At 41.8% G+C, this 22,966-nt stretch overlaps 1 protein-coding gene across 1 annotated transcript in view; it reads right to left on the minus strand.

The window, feature by feature from the left end:
* Window positions 1-4,329: 4,329 nt before the first annotated feature.
* LOC123369008 (mucin-2-like) overlaps window positions 4,330-22,966 on the minus strand; it is a 58,532-nt gene continuing 39,895 nt past the window's right edge. The window contains exons 31-49 of the mRNA XM_045014387.1: window positions 21,796-22,926; window positions 21,334-21,569; window positions 20,414-20,582; window positions 19,590-19,837; window positions 18,998-19,181; window positions 18,370-18,574; window positions 17,694-17,872; window positions 17,200-17,269; window positions 16,403-16,503; window positions 14,889-15,037; window positions 14,195-14,372; window positions 12,807-12,911; window positions 12,501-12,544; window positions 11,039-11,161; window positions 10,836-10,934; window positions 7,475-7,603; window positions 6,973-7,024; window positions 6,134-6,245; window positions 4,330-5,217 (exon numbers count right to left, since the gene is read on the minus strand). Of these exons, the coding sequence (XP_044870322.1) occupies window positions 5,001-5,217; window positions 6,134-6,245; window positions 6,973-7,024; window positions 7,475-7,603; window positions 10,836-10,934; window positions 11,039-11,161; window positions 12,501-12,544; window positions 12,807-12,911; window positions 14,195-14,372; window positions 14,889-15,037; window positions 16,403-16,503; window positions 17,200-17,269; window positions 17,694-17,872; window positions 18,370-18,574; window positions 18,998-19,181; window positions 19,590-19,837; window positions 20,414-20,582; window positions 21,334-21,569; window positions 21,796-22,926 (3,731 nt within the window). The 3' untranslated portion in view covers window positions 4,330-5,000. The remainder of the gene's footprint in view (window positions 5,218-6,133; window positions 6,246-6,972; window positions 7,025-7,474; window positions 7,604-10,835; window positions 10,935-11,038; window positions 11,162-12,500; window positions 12,545-12,806; window positions 12,912-14,194; window positions 14,373-14,888; window positions 15,038-16,402; window positions 16,504-17,199; window positions 17,270-17,693; window positions 17,873-18,369; window positions 18,575-18,997; window positions 19,182-19,589; window positions 19,838-20,413; window positions 20,583-21,333; window positions 21,570-21,795; window positions 22,927-22,966) is intronic.

The raw sequence follows: 22,966 nt of genomic DNA on the forward strand, positions 1-22,966 counted from the left end.
GACGGAAGAATCCCATGCACTGCTACAGACTAGGGACCGAATGGCTGGGCAGCAGTTCTGCAGAAAAGGACCTAGGGATTACGGTGGACGAAAAGCTGAATATGAGTCAACAGTGTGCCCTTGTTGCCAAGAAGGCTAATGGCATTTTGGGTTGTATAAGTAGGGGCATTTCCAGCAGATCAAGGGATGTGATCATTCCCCTCTACTCAGCACTGGTGAGGCCTCATTTGGAGTACTGTGTCCAGTTTTGGGCCCCACACTACAAGAAGGATGTGGATAAATTGGAGAGAGTCCAGCGGAGGGCAACAAAAATGATTAGGGGGCTGGAACGCATGACTTATGAGGAGAGGCTGAGGGAACTGGGATTGGTTTGTCTGCAGAAGAGAAGACTGAGGGGGGATTTGATAGCTGCTTTCAACTACCTGAAAGGGGGTTCCAAAGAGGATGGATCTAGACTGTTCTCAGTGGTAGAAGATGACAGAACAAGGAGTAATGGTCTCAAGTTGCAGAGGGGGAGTTTAGGCTGGATATTAGGAAAAACTTTTTCACTAGTAGGGTGGTGAAGAACTGGAATGGGTTACCTAGGGAGGTAGTGGAATCTCCTTCCTTAGAGGTTTTTAAGGTCAGGCTTGACAAAGCCCTGGCTGGGATGATTTAGTTGGGTTTGGTCCTGCTTTGAGCAGGGGGTTGGACTAGATGACCTCCTGAGGTCCCTTCCAACCCTGAGATTCTATGATTCTATGATTCTATGATAATCAAATTCATTTCACATGCCACTGAGCAGCCAACCGACAGCAATTAGCTTTGGTCACTACTAACCCAAGTTGAGTAAGCACCCACCACACTTTGGACCTTGTAACATTAAAAAAAAATTACTTTTCAATAGTGACAAAGGCAATAAGATCTATATTTCATTATCAATTCCTTGAGCCATCCAGTCTCCCTTTGTCTATTGTATTTAAATTTTGTATTGCATGTACTGTAGGATTTCAAACCCTCCCCCCCCGAGATTAGTGAGTAAATAAGTCTCACATGTACTAAAATCTGTATTGGATGGTCTCATAGGAATACAGTACTCGGTTGACTGAAACACCTAATCGTCACTAGAGGGCAGCTGAGCAACATTTGAAGTGTAAGTACTAAACAGGACATTTTATAAAGTGGCTGAAATCATTGTAAGTGAAGCCAACAAACCAGATAACCTGTTTTTCAGGCTTTGTAACTGGTGAGCACATGAGTAAATAATCAGAATGTGGGGGACCAAATCGTCTCACAAAAACACCCAAACTTTTGGCCCAATTTTTAAAGGTGATAAGCACCTGCAGATTCTATGGACTTCAATGGAGGCTGAGTTTGCTCGGTACCACTAAAAATCAAGCCGCTGCTAGAACTGGTCACATATTTTGCTTTATTTCTACCATAATCTCTATTTGTATTATTAGTTTGGGGAAACTGATCTCAGTAACATTCTTTTGGTCTTCATGGACAAGCAGCCATTTACACTACCAACCCAGTGGCTCTTAAACTGTGCATCAGGACCCCATTTTAATGGGGTCACCAGGACTAGCGTTAGACTCTGGGGCCCAGGGCTGAAGCTGAAGCCTGGGGCAGCGGGGCTCCAGCTCTGGCTCCGCCCGGGATCATGTAGTAATTTTTGTTGTCAGAAGGAGGTCGCGGTGCAATGAAGTTTGAGAACCGCTGAGGCGGGTTAATCCTATTTCGTACACTATAATCATATAGAAATAGGATGAAATTTGTTAGATCAACCCCTTGGGCTAGCATTTTTGACGGCTGCTTCTTTTCTTGTGGGGAAGAAATAGAAGATTATTCGGGTGTGGGAGCTTACTGGTCCCCCTCTAACTTTGGATAGAGAGTCACTTCTGTTGGGACCCCTCTTTTTAAGGTTACCTTGAGGACTGACTTCACTTCTGGGCTGGAGACTCACCCTGTTATTAGGGAGACACTGTAAAAGCTTACTTGTTGGTTTGTATAGAGGAAGTTACTTGAGTTTGTTAAAAATATTAATTAGTAGAACAGCAATTTCTGAGTTTTGAGCCAAATGTCTATGGTAGCTGATTAAGGGGGCTTGGTTTAGGTCAAAGGGATCCGTGTAAGTGGAGATAGGGTTGAAGTGAAACCTTGGATCCCAAATCTTCCTAACTTTGTATATAGGTGTGGTGAAGGATAGTGGATGAGGCTGGGGTGGTAATTTGGATCCAAGTGTTAATGCTCTGATGTATCTCTACTTATCTTATCCAGGCAAATCACCTGGGAATTCAACCATTTGGGGGTAATTATTTGTAGCCATTTAAGGAGTTATTAGAGAACCTAATTATTAACCCACTTGTTTATATTGTAAATAGTAAAGGCACTTTGTAGTAGATATTATGTGTTTCACAGTTGTTTGTGGGGCTACCCAATGCAGCTCAATATGTAATTGTTAAGGTCAGAGAAATAAAACAGCTGGACCTAGGGAAATTAGAAACATAGAAAAGCCACAAGTAATCAACTGAAAGAAGAAATCCAGGAAGCGGTAATATTGGAGGAGAAGTAGGGGTGACAGTGGCTAGCGAATTAGGTCTGAGTTCATGCTATATGGAGGAATGGTTCTGTGTATTCATAGATTCTGAGGCCAGAAGGGACCATTGTAATCATCAAGTCCAACCTCCTGTATACCACAGGCTATAGAGCATCCCCAAAATAATTCCTAGAGCATGTCTTTAGAAAAATATCCAGGTCAGATTTAAAAATTGCTGTGATGGGGAATCCACTAAAAGTTAGTGAATTGTTCCAATAGTTAATTACTCTAGCTGCTAAAAATGTACACCTTACTTCCAGTCTGAATTTGTCTGGTTTCAACTTCTAGCCATTGGATCATGTCATACCTTTCTTTGCTAGTTTGAAGGGCCCATCACCTGCTCTATTGAACTAGAGAGAGGCTCAAGGAATTCTATCCCTATAAGGCATGTTTTCGAATCCTTAAATCACTCTTTTGGCACTGAACCCTCTCCAATTTATCAACATCCTAAATGCTAAATAGCATAGGTCCAAGACATCCTCTCTATAACTCCTCTCTTAAAATAGAGTGGAGCTCAAGTACTATTCCAGATTACATTACAGACATACACTTAGGAGTTTAAACTTCTTTAGTGACCCATTTGAGATACTTTCTCCCCAATGTATTTGCAGTTTTTCCGTTAAGTAACCTTGATTTATCTCAAGAAACTGTCAGTATAAAATTTTGTGACAGTAAACTGAAGAGTTTAAATTCCTCTCCCCAGGAAAAAAAAATACTACACAAGATCCCATATCGTTAATACTCTATGGGCCAAAGGGTATAATTCTATTGACCTTATTCAGGGTCTGAATTTGGCCCTCTGCTTATATGTGTTTAAAATTTGTAACTGAATACGATTATTTGAAAAGTCAGTTCTGCCTTTACTTTCCTGCAAAATCCTTAGTTCAGGCTTCTATGTGTAAGCTGTAACAGCTGCTGATACAGCAGCCACCCAAAACAGTGCAGGCAAATATTAAGAACTGTTGAGGGGAAATGCAGGCAAATTCTTCCCTGGTGTAAGTCCTTGGAAGGCAAGATTTGGCAGGTAAGTGAAGGAAGAAAATGAGTTGGAAATGCTGCATTTAGTTGTAAACTATGGAGCTATCTGTACATTTTAAGTTATCAGTATGTTTGGGATCCTAAATAGCATTTTATTTCTTTAAAAACCAACAATGCACTCTTCACCATTCATAAACATTTTGTTTGTTAGCAGAGAAAAAAATGTCTAAATATGTCATTATTGTATTAATGATAAGGAGCAGCAGTTAATTCTCAGGAGCTAGATTGTTCCCTGATCTAACATGGTAATGCAAGAGAGTAGCAGAGAGTCAGGTTCTCCCAGTCCTGCAGGGCTGCAGTAACACCTTTTAGATCACAGCTCCTGGTGTGCGGAAAGCAGGGGTTGAGGCCCTGTATGCTGCTCCTCCATCTCAGGAACTGGTGGACTGGGAGGGAACAAAACCAGAGGTGTGCCCAACCTACATGCCAATCAGCAGAGCTGGCCGGCTGTATGCAGGGAGTATGCTGCCCTTGAAAAGGGTTTTCACAAAGGACTTGCCTCCTTGCCCAAGTGCAACTAAGGAGTGGATTTGTAGTTATCTGAGGCATGAATCCTCCTGAGTGGAGCAGCGAGACACGTTGCAGCCAAAGTGATCAGACACATGGTCAGGCTAGGTTTCAGCAAGTGAAAACAGCAAAGTCACCAACATTGAAAATGCTGAAAGTTTTATCAATCATGTAAGAACAAAATGAACATGAAAAGGTTTGCCTGTTAACCCCATACAAATCCATAGACAGTGAACACCCCCGCCCCATAAAATTCTCTCTACTCACAAATAAATAGCAAAGGACAGTGCAACGTAACTACAAAATTCAGTTTTCTACGTAAAACATTAGCTCACCATCACCATTATTTTTGTTTTAAAGAGTCATCCTACTACTTCTTGCTAAAACATTAATGTTGTAAACAGTTGACTGGAATAATTGCGAATTCCCATGATGTAAACAAGGGATATTTTTCAGGGGGTCTTCAGTTGTTTTTAGATTTACACGTGCACACAAATAACCATAATGGGTGACCCATTGAAACAATGAGAATACTAAAAAAAGAAATAGGTGAAAAGAATAGAACTAAATGGTCTCTGAACTTCACAGGGGAAATGGTAAAGGGAAGTACTTTTTGGTTTAACTCAAAACTCTAACAATGCAAGTTATAATTTTGTTCATCCTTTCCCCTCAAGGTTGTATTGTTTAGAAATAAAAATACATATGAAGACTTAGTTATTTGGCTGCTGAATATTCTCACATTTAAGAAGTGAAAAATGATGATAGTGGAAGCTGAAATAAGTAAGAAACAGAGTTTTAAGCTGGTGCACAGGTTATTTTATCTATGTTGCTTTTGATTTTAACTGCTTTAGACTTGTCGGGTTCTTTTTTCCTATGATCATCTTGTTCTTTTCTGCTCTTCTTCCTGTTGGAGCTGTTGTGTGGTTGTGGTTTCTGAAATGCACCCAGTCATGCATTGGCACTGTTCCACATAGACATAGTCATAATTCATGTTTGTTCCATTGCTGCATGTCAGGGTCACCTCTCTCTTGTGGCTCTTGAGTTCCTGGCAGCAGCTACACTTGTGTTGCATCTGCTGTGTTTCAAAGGAATACCTGTCCCACCAGATAAAGAAAAGAAATTATACCCCTCTGTAAAAGTCTTTATATAAGACATACTCTGCTAAATATTGCACACTTTAAAAAAAACTTATCTATTTGATAGAGGGCCTGTTCCTGCTCCCACTGAGCTCTGTGCCAAATCTGCCTTTCATTTTAATAGGAGCAAGATTGGGCTCATTATTTCTAGCTTTCATGTGTGTGTGTGTGTATAGTTCAATATAAACAGGAAAGATCAAATTTTGTGGTGTTAGTCTGAATTTTCTAGTCTCTCCACTAGCTTTCATCATCATTTAATGGCAGTTAGTTCTGAGCATGTATGAGGCAGAGAGAGAAATCAAGGCAGTCTAAAGAATAACTGATAGGAAGGATGGGCCAATTTATATATGATGTACTCTATTTGCCAAATAGCAGTAATGGCTTATTTATGAATACAAGATCTGATTCTCTTTAGCCACTGCAATATATCAGGTGTGACTCTACTGATGGCAATGAATGTAAGTCAGAGGAAAATCAGAACCACAATGTGCATCTTCCCCACTGTTGTTCCAATGTGTGCTTTGCTGTCAGATACTCAACACTCTGCTTTGTGACTTGAACAAGGTTTTTACCTCTGTGAGTCTGGTTGTTTAACATTGGGACCGTCATGCTATGTTGTGTGTCAGGCAAAGTGATGGGAGATAACTGCTGTGGTATAGAGTAAGCACTCTCCCGCTCCCCTGAATACTGAAACACACTTCAGCTATACAAGCCATCACACTCAATGGAAACCCTTGCTTTTCAAGGGTATATTAAATTAATTGAAAGTGCATAGGTGAGTCCATGCTCAATACCACTTGAACAGGTTGATGAAGAGAGCCCACAAAAAAAAATAGATACAAGGAGAGGATAGAATGTACTCGCTGCCACTTACGTTGAGGAGCTGGCACAAACACCTTTGCAGTATGTCAGTTCAATAGGCTCAGAAGATTCACATTCATTGTGGCGGATCACAGTTGAGTTCTTGTTAACCTTGCAGTTTGCTGCTAAGAAAGAGGAAAGAATAAATAGAAACGTTTCACGTCTCTTCATATTCAGAGCTAAGCGAATGCTTAAAGCTGTTCTGAGAGGAAGATGTTTGATTATGCAGGATTCATGCATATCATGCTATAGCTAGGAAACACACAAGTAATTTAATTGGGGATTTGAGTTTAAGTCCCAGTCATAGGTCTTGGCTACACTTGCAGATTTGCAGCGCTGCAGCAGGGTGTGAAAAAGCACCCCCTCTAGTGCTGCAAGTTGCGGCGCTGCAAAGCGCCAGTGTGATCAGAGCTCCCAGCGCTGTACGTTAATCCCCATAGGGATTAATCTCCATAGAGCTCTCTCCCAGCGCTGGTGCTCCGACCACACTTGCGCTGCACAGCGCTGCTGCGGGAGCGCTCCCGCGGCAGCGCTGTGCAGCGCTAAGTGTAGCCATAGCCTTAATCTTTCAAGCTTAGGCCATTAATAGCAGAGAGCACTGCTGAGGCAGTATAAACAGATCTTGGATGGGTTGGGGAGTATCTCAACACTGTCAAGCAACCATGTTTGCTCTTTTTCTGTGGAAGGACAAGTCAGTGTAACGTGGGGCCTTTGACAATGAGAACTAAAGAAAACCCGTGTGGGGATCCCGGAGGAAACTTCTACTTACCCATCCCACGCAAAAATAGTTAGAAATATTATAATCATACATAATCTATTGGTGGCAGAACATCAGAAAATAGCTTTACTTACATTCAGAGGTACAGGTTTTGCAGCAGCCATCAGCAGTCAGCTGTACATCATCCTTCAGTGCAGGAACAAAGAGAGCATTCAGAATTAGTGTATGAATGACAAGTCAAGAGCTTTCTAGCACTGGCTAGCATTTTTACCACTACCAGGAGGTGGGCTGTGCAGTGGATATTGAATGAAACCATGGCTGGTGGACCATGAAGGCTATCTTGCCAGCTTGGTTCCATAGAGTTCTTGAATCCACATATCCAAAAATAAGAGGTAGCAGACTATTAAGTGGGAGGACAGGGCTGTTCTGGAGGGATTGTCCATTACAGCTGACACTATGACAAGATTAAGTTCACTCTCAAACCATTCCTGATAAATGGCTGTTTACAAGTGGGAGCTATTAATAACTAGAGATTCTGGTTCTATGTTGTCTTGTATTGTATTGTATCCTTTGCCCCTTGTTCTGTGTAGTAGCACTCAACAAAGAGCAAACAATAAAGCACTGATTGAAACTTACAGGCTTGCAGTTCTCTGGTTCAAAGGCAGGACATGTTCGCACAACAGTGACTGAAACAAGCTGATCTTCAATTTGTTCACATTTGTAAAAGCTGCACGGATTATCTTCAGGCTTCCAGATATCACCCGGCTGACATTAGGAATAAAACCAATTTAGCATTATTGCTTTTCTGATGTGATCAATTATGTAATTATGATAAGCGTAGTGTGATTACTCTGACAAAGACTGGCATAGGATCTTCTGATGAGCAATTTCATGCTCTCACCTAGAAGGAACTCATCTGTATCCTCTTAACTTCCTCTGAAACACCAAACACGGGGAGCCAAATTTTCAAACTTCACTGCCTAGGTGGGGAGCCTAAGGCTAAATCCTAGACCCACACTCTCAGGTCTGTAGTTAGATGCCTAAAATGGATATTTCTCCCCCTACCCAGTCCATTTGAGCATCTAAATATGTGATTTAGTTATTCAAATGTGTGTCCAGCTAGAATAAATGTAGAAAATACCCTGCTGTAACTAAGAATGGACATAAGTTGGTTGAGAGCTGTCCCTTGCTTTTGTCAACACTTATCCCCTGTCGTGGGTGTGACGTTGCAGTCTATATGGTTTTATAAAAATATGCTAATGAGTGAATATAATGTGACTGAGATATGCTTTATGCAAAAGGTCTCTTGTAAGGTATCATTACAAAGCTTATAATCTACTGAGTGTGATCATCCTATTTGTATAAATGTACCACTCTTGTATCTGAAACTAGAAATATGAAATATAACTCTGAGGGCCTATTGTAATTATGCAAAGTGTGGGCCATTAATGGTGGTTTGGAATCTTGATGACTCCCATTAACCAGGACAGTTGTCTGCAGATGGCTCTGCTTTACCTGTAAGTCTTCCTGTATACGTGTGTGTTGGCAAGTGGGCAATGAAGTCTTGCAGTGACATGTGATCATAGGATGTTAGATGGGGTGGGATCTGAGTTACGACAGAGAATTCTTTCCTGGGTGTTGACTGGTGAGTCTTGCCCACATGCTCAGGGTTTAACTGATCGCCATATTTGGGTTCGGGAAGGAATTTTCCTCCAGGGCAGATTGGCAGAGGCCCTGGTGGTTTTTCGCCTTCCTCTGCAGCGTGGGGCACGGGTCACTTGCTGGAGGATTCTCTGCAGCTTGAGGTCTTCAAACCACAATTTGAGGACTTCAATAACTCAGACATAGCTTAGGGGTTTGTTATAGAAGTGGATGGGTGAGATTCTGTGGCCTGCATTGTGCAGAAGGTCAGACTAGATCAGGGGTCGGCAACCTGTGGCACGCGTGCCAAACATGGCACGCGAGCCGATTTTGAGCGGCATGCAGCCGCCTGCCGCAGTGCTGGCCCCCAGCCCCACTCAGCCCCCCGCTCTGCCCTGCGGGGGCAGGAGGCAGAAGCTTGGTTCTGCAGCAACCAAGCTTCCCTCTCCCCCTCTTCTTCCCCCAGAGTGGTGCTTTCCTGCCCCGCCCCCTCTCCTTCCCTGAGCCAATCAGCTGATGGCCCTAGCGAGGGGGAGTGGGGAAGAGCAACAGCCTGCAGGCAGCTCCCTAGAGGGGACAGATGGAGGTAGGGACCTTGGGGAAGGGGGTGGAACAGGGCACATCCCTTCCAGCCCCCTGCACTGAGCCGCTCAGGGCAGGGGGCTGGGAGCACCCCTATGAGCCGAGCACCCTAGCCCTCTGCCCTGACCCCCCCACACACACACTGTCTTCTGTCCTACACCCCCCCAGCCCTCTGCCCTGACCCCCCCCACTCAGCTTTCTGCCCTGCAGCCCCCATGCCCCCCAGCCCTCTGCCCTGCCCCCCCCCACACCCAGCCTTCTGCCCTGTACCCCCCACACCCCCAGCTTTCTGCCCTGACCCCCCCCACACACTCAGCTTTCTGCCCTGCAGCCCCCATGCCCCCCAGCCCTCTGCCCTGACCCTTGAACCCCCCCTCACACACAGCCTTCTGCCCTGCACCCCTCAAACCCCCCAGCCCTCTGCCCTGAACCCCGCCCACCCCAACACATACCCAGCCCTCTGCCCTGCATCCGCTCAGCCCCATCCCTCTGCCCTGACCCCCCCCCACACACCCCAGCCCTCATCCCTGAACCCCCTCCCTCAGCCTTGTGCTCTGACCCCTGAAACCTCCCCATCCATGTCTGGGGTCCCGGCCGCAGGCCCTGCTCAGCCCGCTGCCGGCCTAGGTGAACAGAACCCCAGGCTGGCAGCGAGCTGAGCAGGCTGGCGGCATAAGATCAGCATTTTAATTTAATTTTAAATGACGCTTCTTAAACATTTTGAAAACCTTGTTTACTTTACATACAATAGTTTAGTTATATAATATAGACTTATAGAAAGAGACCTTATAAAAACATTAAAATGTATGACTGGCACGCGAAACCTTAAATTAAAGTGAATACGGTAAATGAAGACTCGGCACACTGCTTCTGAAAGGTTGCCGACCCCTGGTCTAGATGATCATAATTGTCCCTTCTGACCTTAAAGTCTATGAGTCTAACTGGAATCCATCTTTAACCTGGTGTCTTTCCATTGAGAAGGAGTGGGTGGGAACTCAGACAGGGACAAAGGATTTCTGCCTTATGCAAAAGATATATAAAGGGGTGGAACAGAACAAAGGGAGGGTAGGAGCCATCATGAAGAATCCCCTAGCTACCACCTGAGCTGGAACAAGAGCTGTACCAGGGGAAAGAATAGTGCCCAGGCCTGGAAGGTGTCCAGTCTGAGGAAAAAACTTGCTGAAGCATCTCTAAGGGTGAGATTATCTGTATTCAGTTTGATTAGACATAGATTTGCACATTTTATTTTATTTTGCTTGGTGACTTACTTTGTTCTGTCTGTTACTACTTGGAACCTCTTAAATCCTACTTTCTGTATTTAATAAAATCACATTTTACTTATTAATTGACCCAGAGTATGTATTAATACCTGGGGGAGCAAACAACGGTGCATATCTCTCTATCAGTGTTATAGAGGGTGAACAATTTATGTGTTTACCCTGCATAAGCTTTATACAGGGTCAAAAGGATTTATTTGGGTTTAGACCCCATTGGAAGTTGGGCATCTGAGTGTTAAAGACAAGAACACTTCTATTAGCTGCTTTCAGGTAAACCTGCAACTTTGGGGCAAATAATTCAGACCCTGAGTCTTTGTTGGAGCAGATGGGAGTGTCTGGCTCAGCAAGACAGGATGCTGGGGTCCCAAGCTGGCAGGGAAAGCAGGAGCAGAGGTAGTCTTGGCACATCGGGTGGCAGCTCCCAAAGGGGGTTCTGTGATCTAACCCGTCACAGTGGGCTAAAACAAAGTGTAATGAAAATCAAAGGAAATAGTTACCTTGAGCACTTGGACAGTGTTGTTAGTCAGCTTGATTGTGCAAGCCACCTGGACACACTCTCCACAGCACTTTCCATCTTTCATCATGTATTGATAGCCCTGTTCAAGAAGTGGGAGAGAAAATACATTGGGTCAGTAAGGGAGACTTCCATTTTCACCAGTTTAGAAACTAACGGGGAGGTGAAATAAAAAATGGAGCTCACCAGGGGGCAAGTAGTGTCACAGCGGACCAGCTCACATTGCAGAAGGTTTCTGTTGGAGACTGGATCTACTTCAGAACTGCAGGTACACGTCTTACAAGAGTCCATTGGAACAGACGTTCCAGCCTGGGAGAAGCCAAAGAGAGCACATTCAGTCTGCGCAAATCTCATTATTTTAAGGAAATCTACTGTATGTTACAGAGATAATTTAAAGCAATTTTCTGAACATAAAAGATGCTGATACACAAGTGAAATTGAGTTACCCAATGGACAGCATAAAGCAACTGTGCTGCACATAAGATATGAAAATGTGGGGCCAGTGCAGAAAGCATGTATAGGAACAAGCTAATTGAATTAGGCTAGTAAAGAGATGGCAAGAATGTACCAAGAGAGATCAAAAGAACATGCTGAGTTTGGGTATGTAAGACTGGTTTGAGACGCTTCAGTATTTTGCAAACTCATCAATACACCACTTGTCGCAAAAGAAGCTTTCTATTATGAATTGTTTTCAGAGCTGGTGAAGCAGTCATCTCCTGCAAATGGATATTAAAACATCTATCCATTGGTGTATCTAGTTGCATGAGCATAAATATGTACACATTTTTTACACATGGACTTCAGGCCTCTTTTGAAAATTTGACCCAACATCATATTCCAAGATGGCAGCTGTGATCTTAAGGAGAAAATCTTGACTGAGAAGTTAAGGTCTCAACTTGGATGTCTAGGCCAAAGTCCTAGATTTTTTTTTTGAGGGCTTCAGTTCTTTTGCCCCACAAAAAAAGACTTTCAAAATTCTGCTCCATCAGAAAGTTATATCACCCACATCTGGAATGGATAAAGAACCGATTCACCCCTCTCAGTAAAAACGATTAAGTTTTTACTTTTGCTCCTTGTTAAAGGGGAGCTCCTCCAAAACATGTTTCTTTTGGCACTAGAGAAAACAATCTATTTCAGATCTGGGTTGGTGACCAAGGAGCAAACATGGTACAAAGGTTCATTAATATGCAGGAGATAAAGAACTCCCTCATGGAAACTCCTAGTGAGATGCTCTGTATCACGGTTTTAGAGAGCTACTGAAATATCAGTATATGTTAGGATGTTTGGTGTAGTACAGTGGTTCCCAAACTTGTTCTGCCACTTGCGCAGGGAAAGCCCCTGGTGGGCCAGGCCACTTTGATTACCTGCTGCATCTGCAGGTTTGGCCAATCGCAGCTCCCAGTGGCCGCGGTTTGCTGCTCCAGGCCAATGGGAGCTGCTGGAAGTGACACAGGCCAAGGGATGTAGTGGCCGCCACTTCCAGCAGCTCCCTTTGGCCTGGAGTAGTGAACCGCGGCCACTGGGAGCCGCGATCGGCCGAACCTGCGGATGCGGCAGGTAAACAAACCGGCCTGGCCCGCCAGGGGCTTTCCCTGCACAAGAGGCAGAACAAGTTTGGGAACCACTGGTATAGTACTACTGTTCTTACCTGGTAAATAGTTCCATTAAGCACACAGACATCTGGTATTGATTCTGAAAAAAAGAATCAATTATTTAAAAAAAATGAAATGGAAAAAAAAATCTTTAAAACTGCCAGGGTTTGAATACACAAAAAAGTTCATTTTTTCCCCTGGATATAGTTCAGAGAGGTAAGTGGGTTTTTTAATGATTATTTAATGTATACTGAACTTACTTTCTTCACTGCTCATACATTTCTTCTCAGCTTCATATCGTCTTTGAAACTGAAATTAGAACCTTTTATAACCCAGAGGTCAGAAGAAGCACAGTAACTTACCACATGTATAATTGACACAGCAGTCTCCTTCTGAAAGGATAGTGGCTAGCTGATACCCTGGCTCACAAGTCTTCTTGGCCTGGGAGCAGGCGTTTGTATTGCATCCTGTGGAATAAGCCAGAAAAGAAAGTGCGTAATGGGATAAAGCTAGCAATATGAGTCGTTTTCCTGCTTAGAAGTAATTGGTGCTTCGGCTCTGTGAGTATGTGGCGAGCCTAACACAAAGAAGGGCACAGACAGAACATAAGAATGGCCATACTGGGTCAGACCAAAGGTCCATCTAGCCCAGTATCCTGTCTTCTGACAGTGACCAATGCCAGAGGCCCCAGAGGGAATTAACAGAACAGGTTATCATCAAGTGATCCATCCCCTGTCACCCATTCCCAGCTCTTGGTACAGAAAGATTATTGATAACTTCTTTTAAAACCTTGATGTGCATAAAGCTCGAGTTACATTCTAGCATATGGCTGAAGCTTGAAGAAGTTGGAGGGATGTATCCCTGAAGGGAGAGAGAAGATTTAAGAGGATAAATGGCTTTGAACTAGAATGGGATCCTGAGAAAGCCCTCTCTTTCCCTACTGCTATCAAGCTCCTACTCAAGTTAAAGCAAATCATCTCTTACTCTATAACCACAGCAGTGTGATAAATTCAAAAGACACCTCTGTTCCACGGCTGAGTCCTCTGCAACCTGTCTGCAGGTGGCTTGGATGGACGACTGATCCTCATAGGAAATAAATATGCCACACCATCATAATCAAATAATTTGGTAGCATCTCACATCCCACTCATGTTTTTCACAGGACCACTTGAAGTGTAGCCCTCCACTGCTCATTTGTTTAGTTCCAGGCTAATAAACTGTGGGCACATTCTCCCTTTTGACTTCGTGAAATCAGTAATAAAAAAAAATCTCTAAACAGCTAGCGCTATATCACATACAGCTACTGGCTCATGCTTCAGTGTTTGTTCATCTGTTTAGCTCTACTTAAATTAATATTGCCATTCTGCGACACAAAATCTGTGTATAAAGAAACACAGTATAACCAACAAATATGGAGCTAATTTAACATCTACTTTAAAACTCAGAAAAACCTTTTACCTCTCTTCTCTCCTTCTGCAACATACACACACCAAAAAGATTTTGTTTTACCACTAAAACTGTACATCTAACTAACTCAGAAATCAACTTTTGGTACCTAGGTACAGTTATGAATCAATCAAGGAATAATGCTTACTTGTAAGAGTCCTCAGATATTACAGTGATAGTTATTATATGAAAACCTTAACTAGATTAGATTAGCTAGTGAGAGATGTGCAGCTGTAACCGAGGACAATATTTGGCTCACTCTCTTTTTATGAGCTGGCTATAACAGATAGTAGCCAGTACTTACTGCATTCAATTTCAGGACAGCATGGGTCTTCTGGTGTCAACACTGGGACAGGTATGAATCCTTCTTTCTCACACACGTGTGTCTCGGGTGTCTGACATGTAAGTGACTTACATTGTACAGTAACAGAGAATGGGTCACAGACACACTCCTGGCAGTTACTCTTCCAAATGGCTCCAGGCTGTAAAAATATGAAAATATTTTATCTTAACTGTTCTCTGATGTTCATGATCATAGGTATTTTTTCGGGGTCAACCTGGATGAAGGCCTCAAAGTGGATAGTAAGATAGACTGTTCATGGGGCCTGATCCCAAGCCAATTGATTTCAGTGTGTTTGCATCTGGCCCAAAGAGCAGGCTGAAAATCTTCAGATGGGCTGCTTTCAATTTGCCAAGTTAGGAGACCCATAAATAAATATTATTTCCAATACTTGGCAATGGAATGATACATCACTGGAAATGAAGTACTAGCAATTTATCTGAAGCAATATAGAAACACCATTGCACAATTTGAAGCTGTTACACACAATTCATATTAGTTCTTTTGGGGCATTTTGTGGTTTTAAACTGTGATTTAAAAAAAAAACCTGGGTACAGTTAATGCCAGAATACAAAATATATTAGGTGTAATCAAGTCCTTACCACCATCTCCTTCCATTTTATTTCTGCTAAGAATTTAACCTGCCACAACCTTGCACATATAACAAAATGAGGACTAAGAGGTGGGAAAATGCAATGAAATCCTGGAAACAGCTGTATTTGGGAGATGTTTCTGGGAAAGATGCCTTGGAGAAAGTGCTGACTGAAATACTCACCAGTTTGGGCATTCCATCTGGTCCCACACAAGCTGAGGAGAATGAAAGGATAAAGATTTACATTGATGCCATTCTGATGACCCATGTGATACACAAATGAATCTCGCTTACCCTTTTAATTAAGGGTTCGTAAAGGCACTTTTCAGATATTATTATTATTATAATAATAATATAAATAATAATTGGAGATATACCTATCTCCTAGAACTGGAAGGGACCTTGAAAGGTCATCAAGTCCAGCCCCCTGCCTTCACTAGCAGGACCAAGTACTGATTTTTGCCCCAGATCCCTAAGTGGCCCCTGCAAGGACTGAATTCACAACCCTGGGTTTAGCAGGCCAATGCTCAGACCACTGAGCTATCCCTCCCTCCGCTTTACAAACTTTATCCACAAAGGATTTACTTTTAAACCTTCATCTTGTCTCATGATTCAGCTCAGACCCATTTTTTCAACAAGTAGACACAGATGCTAATGCCGTTTACCAGTCACTTTCTAAGGGTACGTCTATACTACCCGCCGGATTGGCGGGTAGTGTTCAATGTATCAGGGATTGATTTATCGTGTCCAGATGAGACACGATAAATCGATCCGCTAATTGATGGCCGTACTCCATCTCGGTAGGTGGAGTAATCGGAGTCGACAGGGGAGCCGCGGCAGTCGACTCGCTGCTGTGAGGATGGCCAGGTAAGTCGAATTAAGATACTTTGACGTCAGCTACATGAATAGTGTAGCTGAAGTTGTGTATCTTAGTTCGAACTCTCCACTAGTGTAGCCCAGGCCTAAAAGAGTGGAAATGGAAATAACTAGCCATTTTCAAGGTGAAGTCAGTTTTGGTACTCAGCATTCACATGTTAAGTGGCTGGTGTATTTATTCCGATGATGATGATGATGATGCAAGACTAAAATCTGCTATCAGGCTGAGTCTGAAAACAGACTATGGGGCATTTCACTGACAGTGTAAATATTATGCAGGTTCGCTAAATTCTAGGAATGTAATATAAAATGGGGAGGAGGATAAAGTAATGGGTTTAATATGCTAATCTTAAACTATGAGGGATCAGGCTTTAAATGTGATATATTATAAGTGAAACACGGTCGGTAGTTTTAGTCCATAGTGTGAATTTATCATAATTACAAAACTACCTGTCAGACTGGTTCAGCTAGCAGAATTTGGATATTCAATAATAGAATTTGGATCTTCAAGAATGGGTAAAGCTGAGTGGATTAAGGTCCATGAGCAGAGCGGTGTGATAGAAGCTTCCATAGCATCTTTTCATGCTATACCTAGAACTAGGTTGTCCTGTCCATCTCTTTCTTTCATCAACACTAACAGCCACATTATTTACATCCTCCTCCAACACTTTCTCCTTCCCTTCTGCCCATCCTCCCAAACTTACCGCATTCTGACACACACACATCAGTGTATGAATTGAAGAGAATCTTATCCTTGGGGCAGAAGCATCCTTCAGCAACATGTTCACTTGTATGGTAAACAGTTCTACAAGGAAGAAAGGAATGGATATTAAAGTACATTTTCCCAGCATTATCTGATCAATAACTTTTTACAGCACTAACATAATTGAGGCATAAAGAAGAATTTCTCTAAACAATCAGGTAAGGTTTCCTGAATATATATAAAAAATGTACATTTATACAGTATGGTAATCCTTATCCCCAAATATTACAAAACACTTTGTAAACATTCAGAAACGATCTATGTATGGGAATCATTTTTACCCATCACTGAACTATAGGCAACTCTGAAGTGGAGCACTACATCGACCTAACAGCTCACAGCAATGTTGGGCATGTTGTTCTGTTTAGGAAATAGCAGGAAGTAAACATACAGCATCCATTTGAAATTGTAGAGGGATTTGGGTAGCACAATGTAATTATCCAAAGAGGAAATTGGCTAGGCCCTAAATGCTGGCCTTCCTGCTCATGTGAAAAGTGCTATGGGATTTTTAATAATCAAAGGAGTCAGGACTTCAGTTTCAATGCCACAAATAAAATATGGCATCTCTACTAACAACACATTGTCCTGTGTCACCACTCTGAGGACTTACTCAATCATCAATGCCACCTTGTCCTCAAGCAGTTGGTTTTTACTAAGAGGTCTCCTGTCCAAAGACAGACACAGTTGAACACAGTGACATTACACTAATGTAAAGCTCATTATTTGGTTTAGCCTTACCCGGAATTACAGGTGACAGGATTAAGAGGGCCACATGCATCATACACCTTGCCATTAGGACAGTTGTATGCTGTGTGGGAGCAAAAATAAAATTAATATGAAAATGAAACATTGTATAGAAGCAGAGATGATGCTTTCCAATTGCTTTTAATTTTATGTAGGTGGAGGGGTAACAACCATGGTTGCTCTCACTTCATCAACCCTTTGGATCAGGAAATACAAAAGCAGAAATACTGTAATGGCTAGTGAATGATTTTGAACCTCAGAAAAGATGTGGCTTTGGTTGAATTTGAGAGAACAGCAAAGGTTCAGGGTTGTTTATATTTTATTGGAACTAGTTCACCCATCTCCACAGGAATGAAATTAAAGTAAAGTTTACATGTACGTATCCATTCCTCCACCCCCAAAATAATGGAAGAAGTTTACATTTCCAGAATAAGTTTGTAATAAGCACGTCATAGATCCAAGGCAAAGTATCTCTTAATGCTGCTTACGGCATTGTCCTTGGGTCTTGCTTCTCCAGTCAGCACAGGCACCTTTAGCAGAGCAGAGGGAGGCATACATTTCCAAGCTGAAGCATGGTATAGATTCATTGGTAATATGGCATGATTTGGCGACGCAACTCTCATAGAATATGCTGGGCATCAGAATCTTATGACACTCTGCAAAGAGACTTTAAATACAATGGAAGAGAAGTTTGAGCTGCGCTGCACAATCACTATAAAAATCTAGACTTGTCCGAGTGAAATAATTAAAGGGTAATGAACTACCTAGATGGTCTTTTAGGGCTAAAATACGATATTAGTCCCAGGTGAGTGTTTTATTGACAATATAATAATAGCCCTTGATGGGACACAGTTTATATTTAATGAGAATTCTTCAAGGGCAGACTGGGTTTCTAGATAGTATAACTCTAAAGTTACTCTAAAGTTAAAGACTAAAGTGATGCCCAGAGAAGCAGCTTTGGTAACAGCCACAACAAACTACACAGCTATTCTGTATTCTTAAAAAACAAACCAAGACTACTTTGCTATTATTACAATAAATAATGCAGTGTATATTTTTGTTACTAAAGGCCACTTCAAAGACCATTATTAAGGCTTCCAAAACATTTTTTTTGCTTTTCAATACACAAGATTCAAATGTACCCAAAGCCTGAATTTAACTTACTCGCTCAAAATCAGCTCACAAAGAGGAGAAGTAGAATTGCAGGGCACAGGTGGAGTTGTTGGCGTGGCAGGTGGTACCGGGGGCCCTTCACAATTGGGCTTATTTTCATCCTGAACCTGCCAGGCGGCAGCCATTTCTGAACAAGAGGAAATTACTTTGCCACTTGGCATGCGGCATTCGTCCACTTTGTCATTTGAACATGTGCCTAGAAGAAAACAGAAGGAACCAAGTCTGAAAGCACTGGCACTGGCAATAGAGCAACTGAGCATGGCAAGGTAAATACAAGAGGGAATGTCCACTCTAAATGTAACAAACACACTCAGGGGCTGGTTACCTGATTTTCAGGTTACTACAATACCACTAATCTTACTTGGTCCTAACACTTTATGAAAGACTGAAAGTAGAAATATTCTTGTTAATGTAAATTGCATTTTGAGGCGATGTTGAGACTGGAAATAGTGAAAAAGTGATAAACTCAATAATTCCATTGTGGTTATTTTATTTAATTTGCCGTAGCACCTAGAAATTAAATGATCAGCTAAAGTGCACCTTACCATAGCATAAATAAAGAAAAAAGTCTTCTGAGAATTGCCTTATGGAAAAGAGGGGATTAAACCACTCTACTTACCACACTGGCCTTCAGTGTTGTGTCCAAACATGCTGAATGGCATTTTTACTGTGAAGGTGAGTCCATTGAAGGAGATATAGGACTTGATGTCCGGGATTTCAACAACCATGTATGTTCCATCATTGGCAACTGAAATGCCATCTCTGCTGAAGCCTCCACTGATTGGCTCATTGTTGACAAGAATCTAAAACCCAGCAAAATAAAACCAGTTAAAGCACAGGCTTAGCTTATGTCTTAGGCAAGGAGACAAGTCTTTGAACACATGATGGCAGTGTTAAGAGTAAAGAAAGAGCAGAGTTCCTCTCTGTAGATCTGAAGATCCCCATTATGTTCCTCATGAAAAAAAAGAGGCATAAGAGAAAGAGATTACAAAATAATCTTTCTCTCTCTCACACACTCAAACACACACGTGTGTGGCAAACACACACACACTATTGAATTCTTATGAAATTAAATATAATTACCACATATCTAATGTTGTGTTTATAATCTTTAGCTGTTTTTATACGGTGTTATTAAAAATGCCTTCTCTTATTATTAAAATATTTTTATTGAAGCAATTTATAAAATGTGAAAATCCATTAAGGTTTACCTTGTTATTTTTCTCTCCTTGGTGTATTTGACTGACCAGCACTATTTCCATGGAGTTGTAATTCACGATGATAGATCTAGGGCAGGAGAGTCCATCAGGCACATCACAGAAGTCATTTTCAACAAGGATGCTGAAATTGTATTTGGGCACAATCTGTTTCATCAGCACGTATGTGCAGTTGCCATGGAATGTGTAGTGAGTTCCATCAAAAGTCAAGTAGTCAGAACTGCTCCAGCCACTGCAAACACCTATCAGGAAGAAAAGAAAAGTATGTATTTATAATCAAAAGCTAAAAATAGCAAATTTCCTTAATCTGCCAGTCGAAGAAAGATTGGTTGCTGGTACTGAAATTGATGGTGATATACCATATTTAAACTATAATCTTTCTCCCTTGTATGGCATCTGTAAAAATAAAGATTCTAGAAGCAGAATTTAGTTGGCGTTAAGTATTCATACCTGTTTTTCTGTCTATATATCTAGCTTTATTTTAGCAGATGATCTGGCTTATTAAATTCTTACTTAGCATCAGATGCTACTACAATGGATGTATAATAAATACCAAGCTAGATAGAAAAATCTATAATTTAATTATATACTCTTGTAATTCAAATATTTTAGCCTGATTCTATCTTCTGAGAAAAATAGAGTGCCTAAAGCATTGACTCATCATAACAATATTATAAATTTGTAAACTATAATTTGGCGGGTAAAGCCCGCTATAGTACAACACTAGATGAATCAAGACATTCTGAAAACCTCTTTTTCTGCAATATTAAAGTATATTGTGCATCATTAGTGCTTTGCTTGTTTCTTGGTTCCCTTACAGTCACACTCATAGTGGTAATTGCAGCCATCCTCATCATAGACTTTTATTGGTGGGAGTCCACTTGCACAAGTAATCATCTCTACAGCTGGAGGAAGCAATAGAACAATTCTGTTGTCTCCCTCACAAGTTGCCATAGTGCAATTGTTTAACATCCAGGATTCATTCATCTAGAAGAGACAAGGAAATTCTTGTACACATGGGTTGGGTTGAGGCAGAATTTAGATGTCTATCTTACAATAATATAATAATCAATCTTTGGGATTCAGGTTGTTTCAAGTAAGATTGTCTATGGGTGACTAGCAAGAATGGAATTCAAAGAAAGTAGGTCACATATCTGAAGAAGAAGGTGACTATGAGTGACTGCCCTTTCATGTCTGGGTTTAGAGCAGAATGAATATTGAAAAAAAGTTATTCATGGACATATTGTTGACTTCCGTAATAGAATTTTGCTTCACCCAAAAAACCAAACACATTTTGGGTGAACAGGATAAATGTTAAAAAAAAAAAAACAGTATAAAAGTTCCGGAATGACAACTATGCTAAATGACTTCAGTGATCAATCATACAGCTTGAATATCAAATACGCAAGGAACATGTATAAGGAACACTTTGTGAACAATCTTTAGGATGAAATTTATTTGCATAAAATATTGAGAAATTCTGAATATTGAACAAATTTGTAAAAACTGAAAGTTGGTCTGTGGACGATTTGCAAACAGGAAAAGTTGACAGCACAAGTTCACAAAAAATTACATCTTGCCAGATTATTTTCAAGTAGCCAAATCCTGCCCGGACATATACATGAGCAACTCCCAGTAAAATTAATGAAAGTTTGATGTGGGTCTATCTGATGGCAGAATTTGGGTCAATTTTGGGAATGGTGGTGATGTAGAAAAAGAAAATAGATAATTGGATTACCTTTCTTGGCGGGTCAGCATCAGGGCAACCTGATATTGGAATAGTTTCTGGAGTTGCTGACACTGAAGAAGATAGAGCTGTTGGGGTTGATAAGCTTGGTATTGTAGATGACGGGCTTAATGATACAAGAGCTGTTGTAGGACATGACCCCTGGAGTCGTTCAATTTCACATCTTTTACTGCAAAGTGCATAAAAACTACAACCAGTGCTATCTGTTCTGTTGTAGATAACTTCACCTATGAAACAAAGTTAATAATACAAATGAAATAAAATGGCTGAGCAAAATGTTCAGCAAAAAAATCAAACAATATTAAAATGTTTTAACTTATATGAATTCATCATATTTTTATATAAAGAAAACATTCTCACTTTTAAGTTACACTGTATAGTAAAATATAATTTAAAAAAGGTGAATGCCAATATTATATCTCAGTTTTTAAAAGCATGAAAAAATAAACTCACCGGGAGAAAAGAAATCACCAGACACATGGCATAAACACGGTGTTACTCTGCTTGAAGTGAAAGATGTACTTTTTTCATGTGCTGTGTAGGCTATACTGGGGCCTTCTGTTCTTGCAGATACTGAAGAAGTTAGCCTTGAAATAGTAGATTTTTCAGGGGTTCTAATGCTTAAAGTTGGGGAGACAGCAACAGTACTGGAAACTGGAGATAAAATTGTGGTGGTGCTTCCCTGTGATGTTGACTGTACTGGGCTTGTGAATAAAAGCATAGTACTTCCAGTGATGGTAGAACTCTTACCCGTGGAGGCTGAACCTGTTATCATTTCTCCACGTGTGCCTGTCACAGGTGGGATTGTGCCTGTTTGCAGTGGTGCTGTACCAGCTGAGCCTGTTGCTCTGCCTGGAGTAGGAGGAGATGCAGTGGAGGTGACTGACACGGTGGTGCTTCCCTGAGATGTTGGCTGCATAGAGAGTAGTGTGGTGCCTTCAGTGGTTGTTTTTCCCAAAGGAGGAAGGGTGGAACCTGGTGAAGGTTGCGGACCCGTGCCTGTCAGAGGTGGGATTGTGCCGGTTGGCAGTGGTGCTGTACCAGCTGAGCCTGTTGCTGTGCCTGGAGTTGGAGGAGACGCAGTGGAGGTGACTGACATGGTAGTGGAAACTGGGGGTAAAAGCGTGGTGGTGCTTCCCTTTGATATTGGCTGCGTAGAGAGTAGTGTGGTGCCTTCAGTGGTTGTTTGTTCTGAAGAAGGAAGAGTGGAACCTGGTGAAGGTTGTGGACGCGTGCCTGTCAGAGGTGGGATTGTGCCTGTTTGCAGTGATGCTGTACCAGCTGAGCCTGTTGCTGTGGCTGGAGTAGGAGGAGATGCAGTGGAGGTGACTGACACGGTAGTGGAAACTGGGGGTACAAGCGTGGTGGTGCTTCCCTCTGATGTTGGCTGCGTAGAGAGTAGTGTGGTGCCTACAGTGGTTGTTTTTCCCAAAGGAGGAAGAGTGGAACCTGGTGAAGATTGTGGACGTGTGCTTGTCACATGTGGGATTGTGCCTGTTTGCAGTGATGCTGTACCAGCTGAGCCTGTTGCTGTGCCCGGAGTTGGTGGAGATGAAGTGGAGGTGACTGATATTGTAGTGGAAACTGGGGGTAAAAGCGTGGTGGTGCTTCCCTGAGATGCTGG

This window comes from Mauremys mutica, chromosome 4 (genome assembly GCF_020497125.1).
Source record: "Mauremys mutica isolate MM-2020 ecotype Southern chromosome 4, ASM2049712v1, whole genome shotgun sequence".
In the NCBI taxonomy this organism is placed as follows: domain Eukaryota; kingdom Metazoa; phylum Chordata; order Testudines; family Geoemydidae; genus Mauremys; species Mauremys mutica.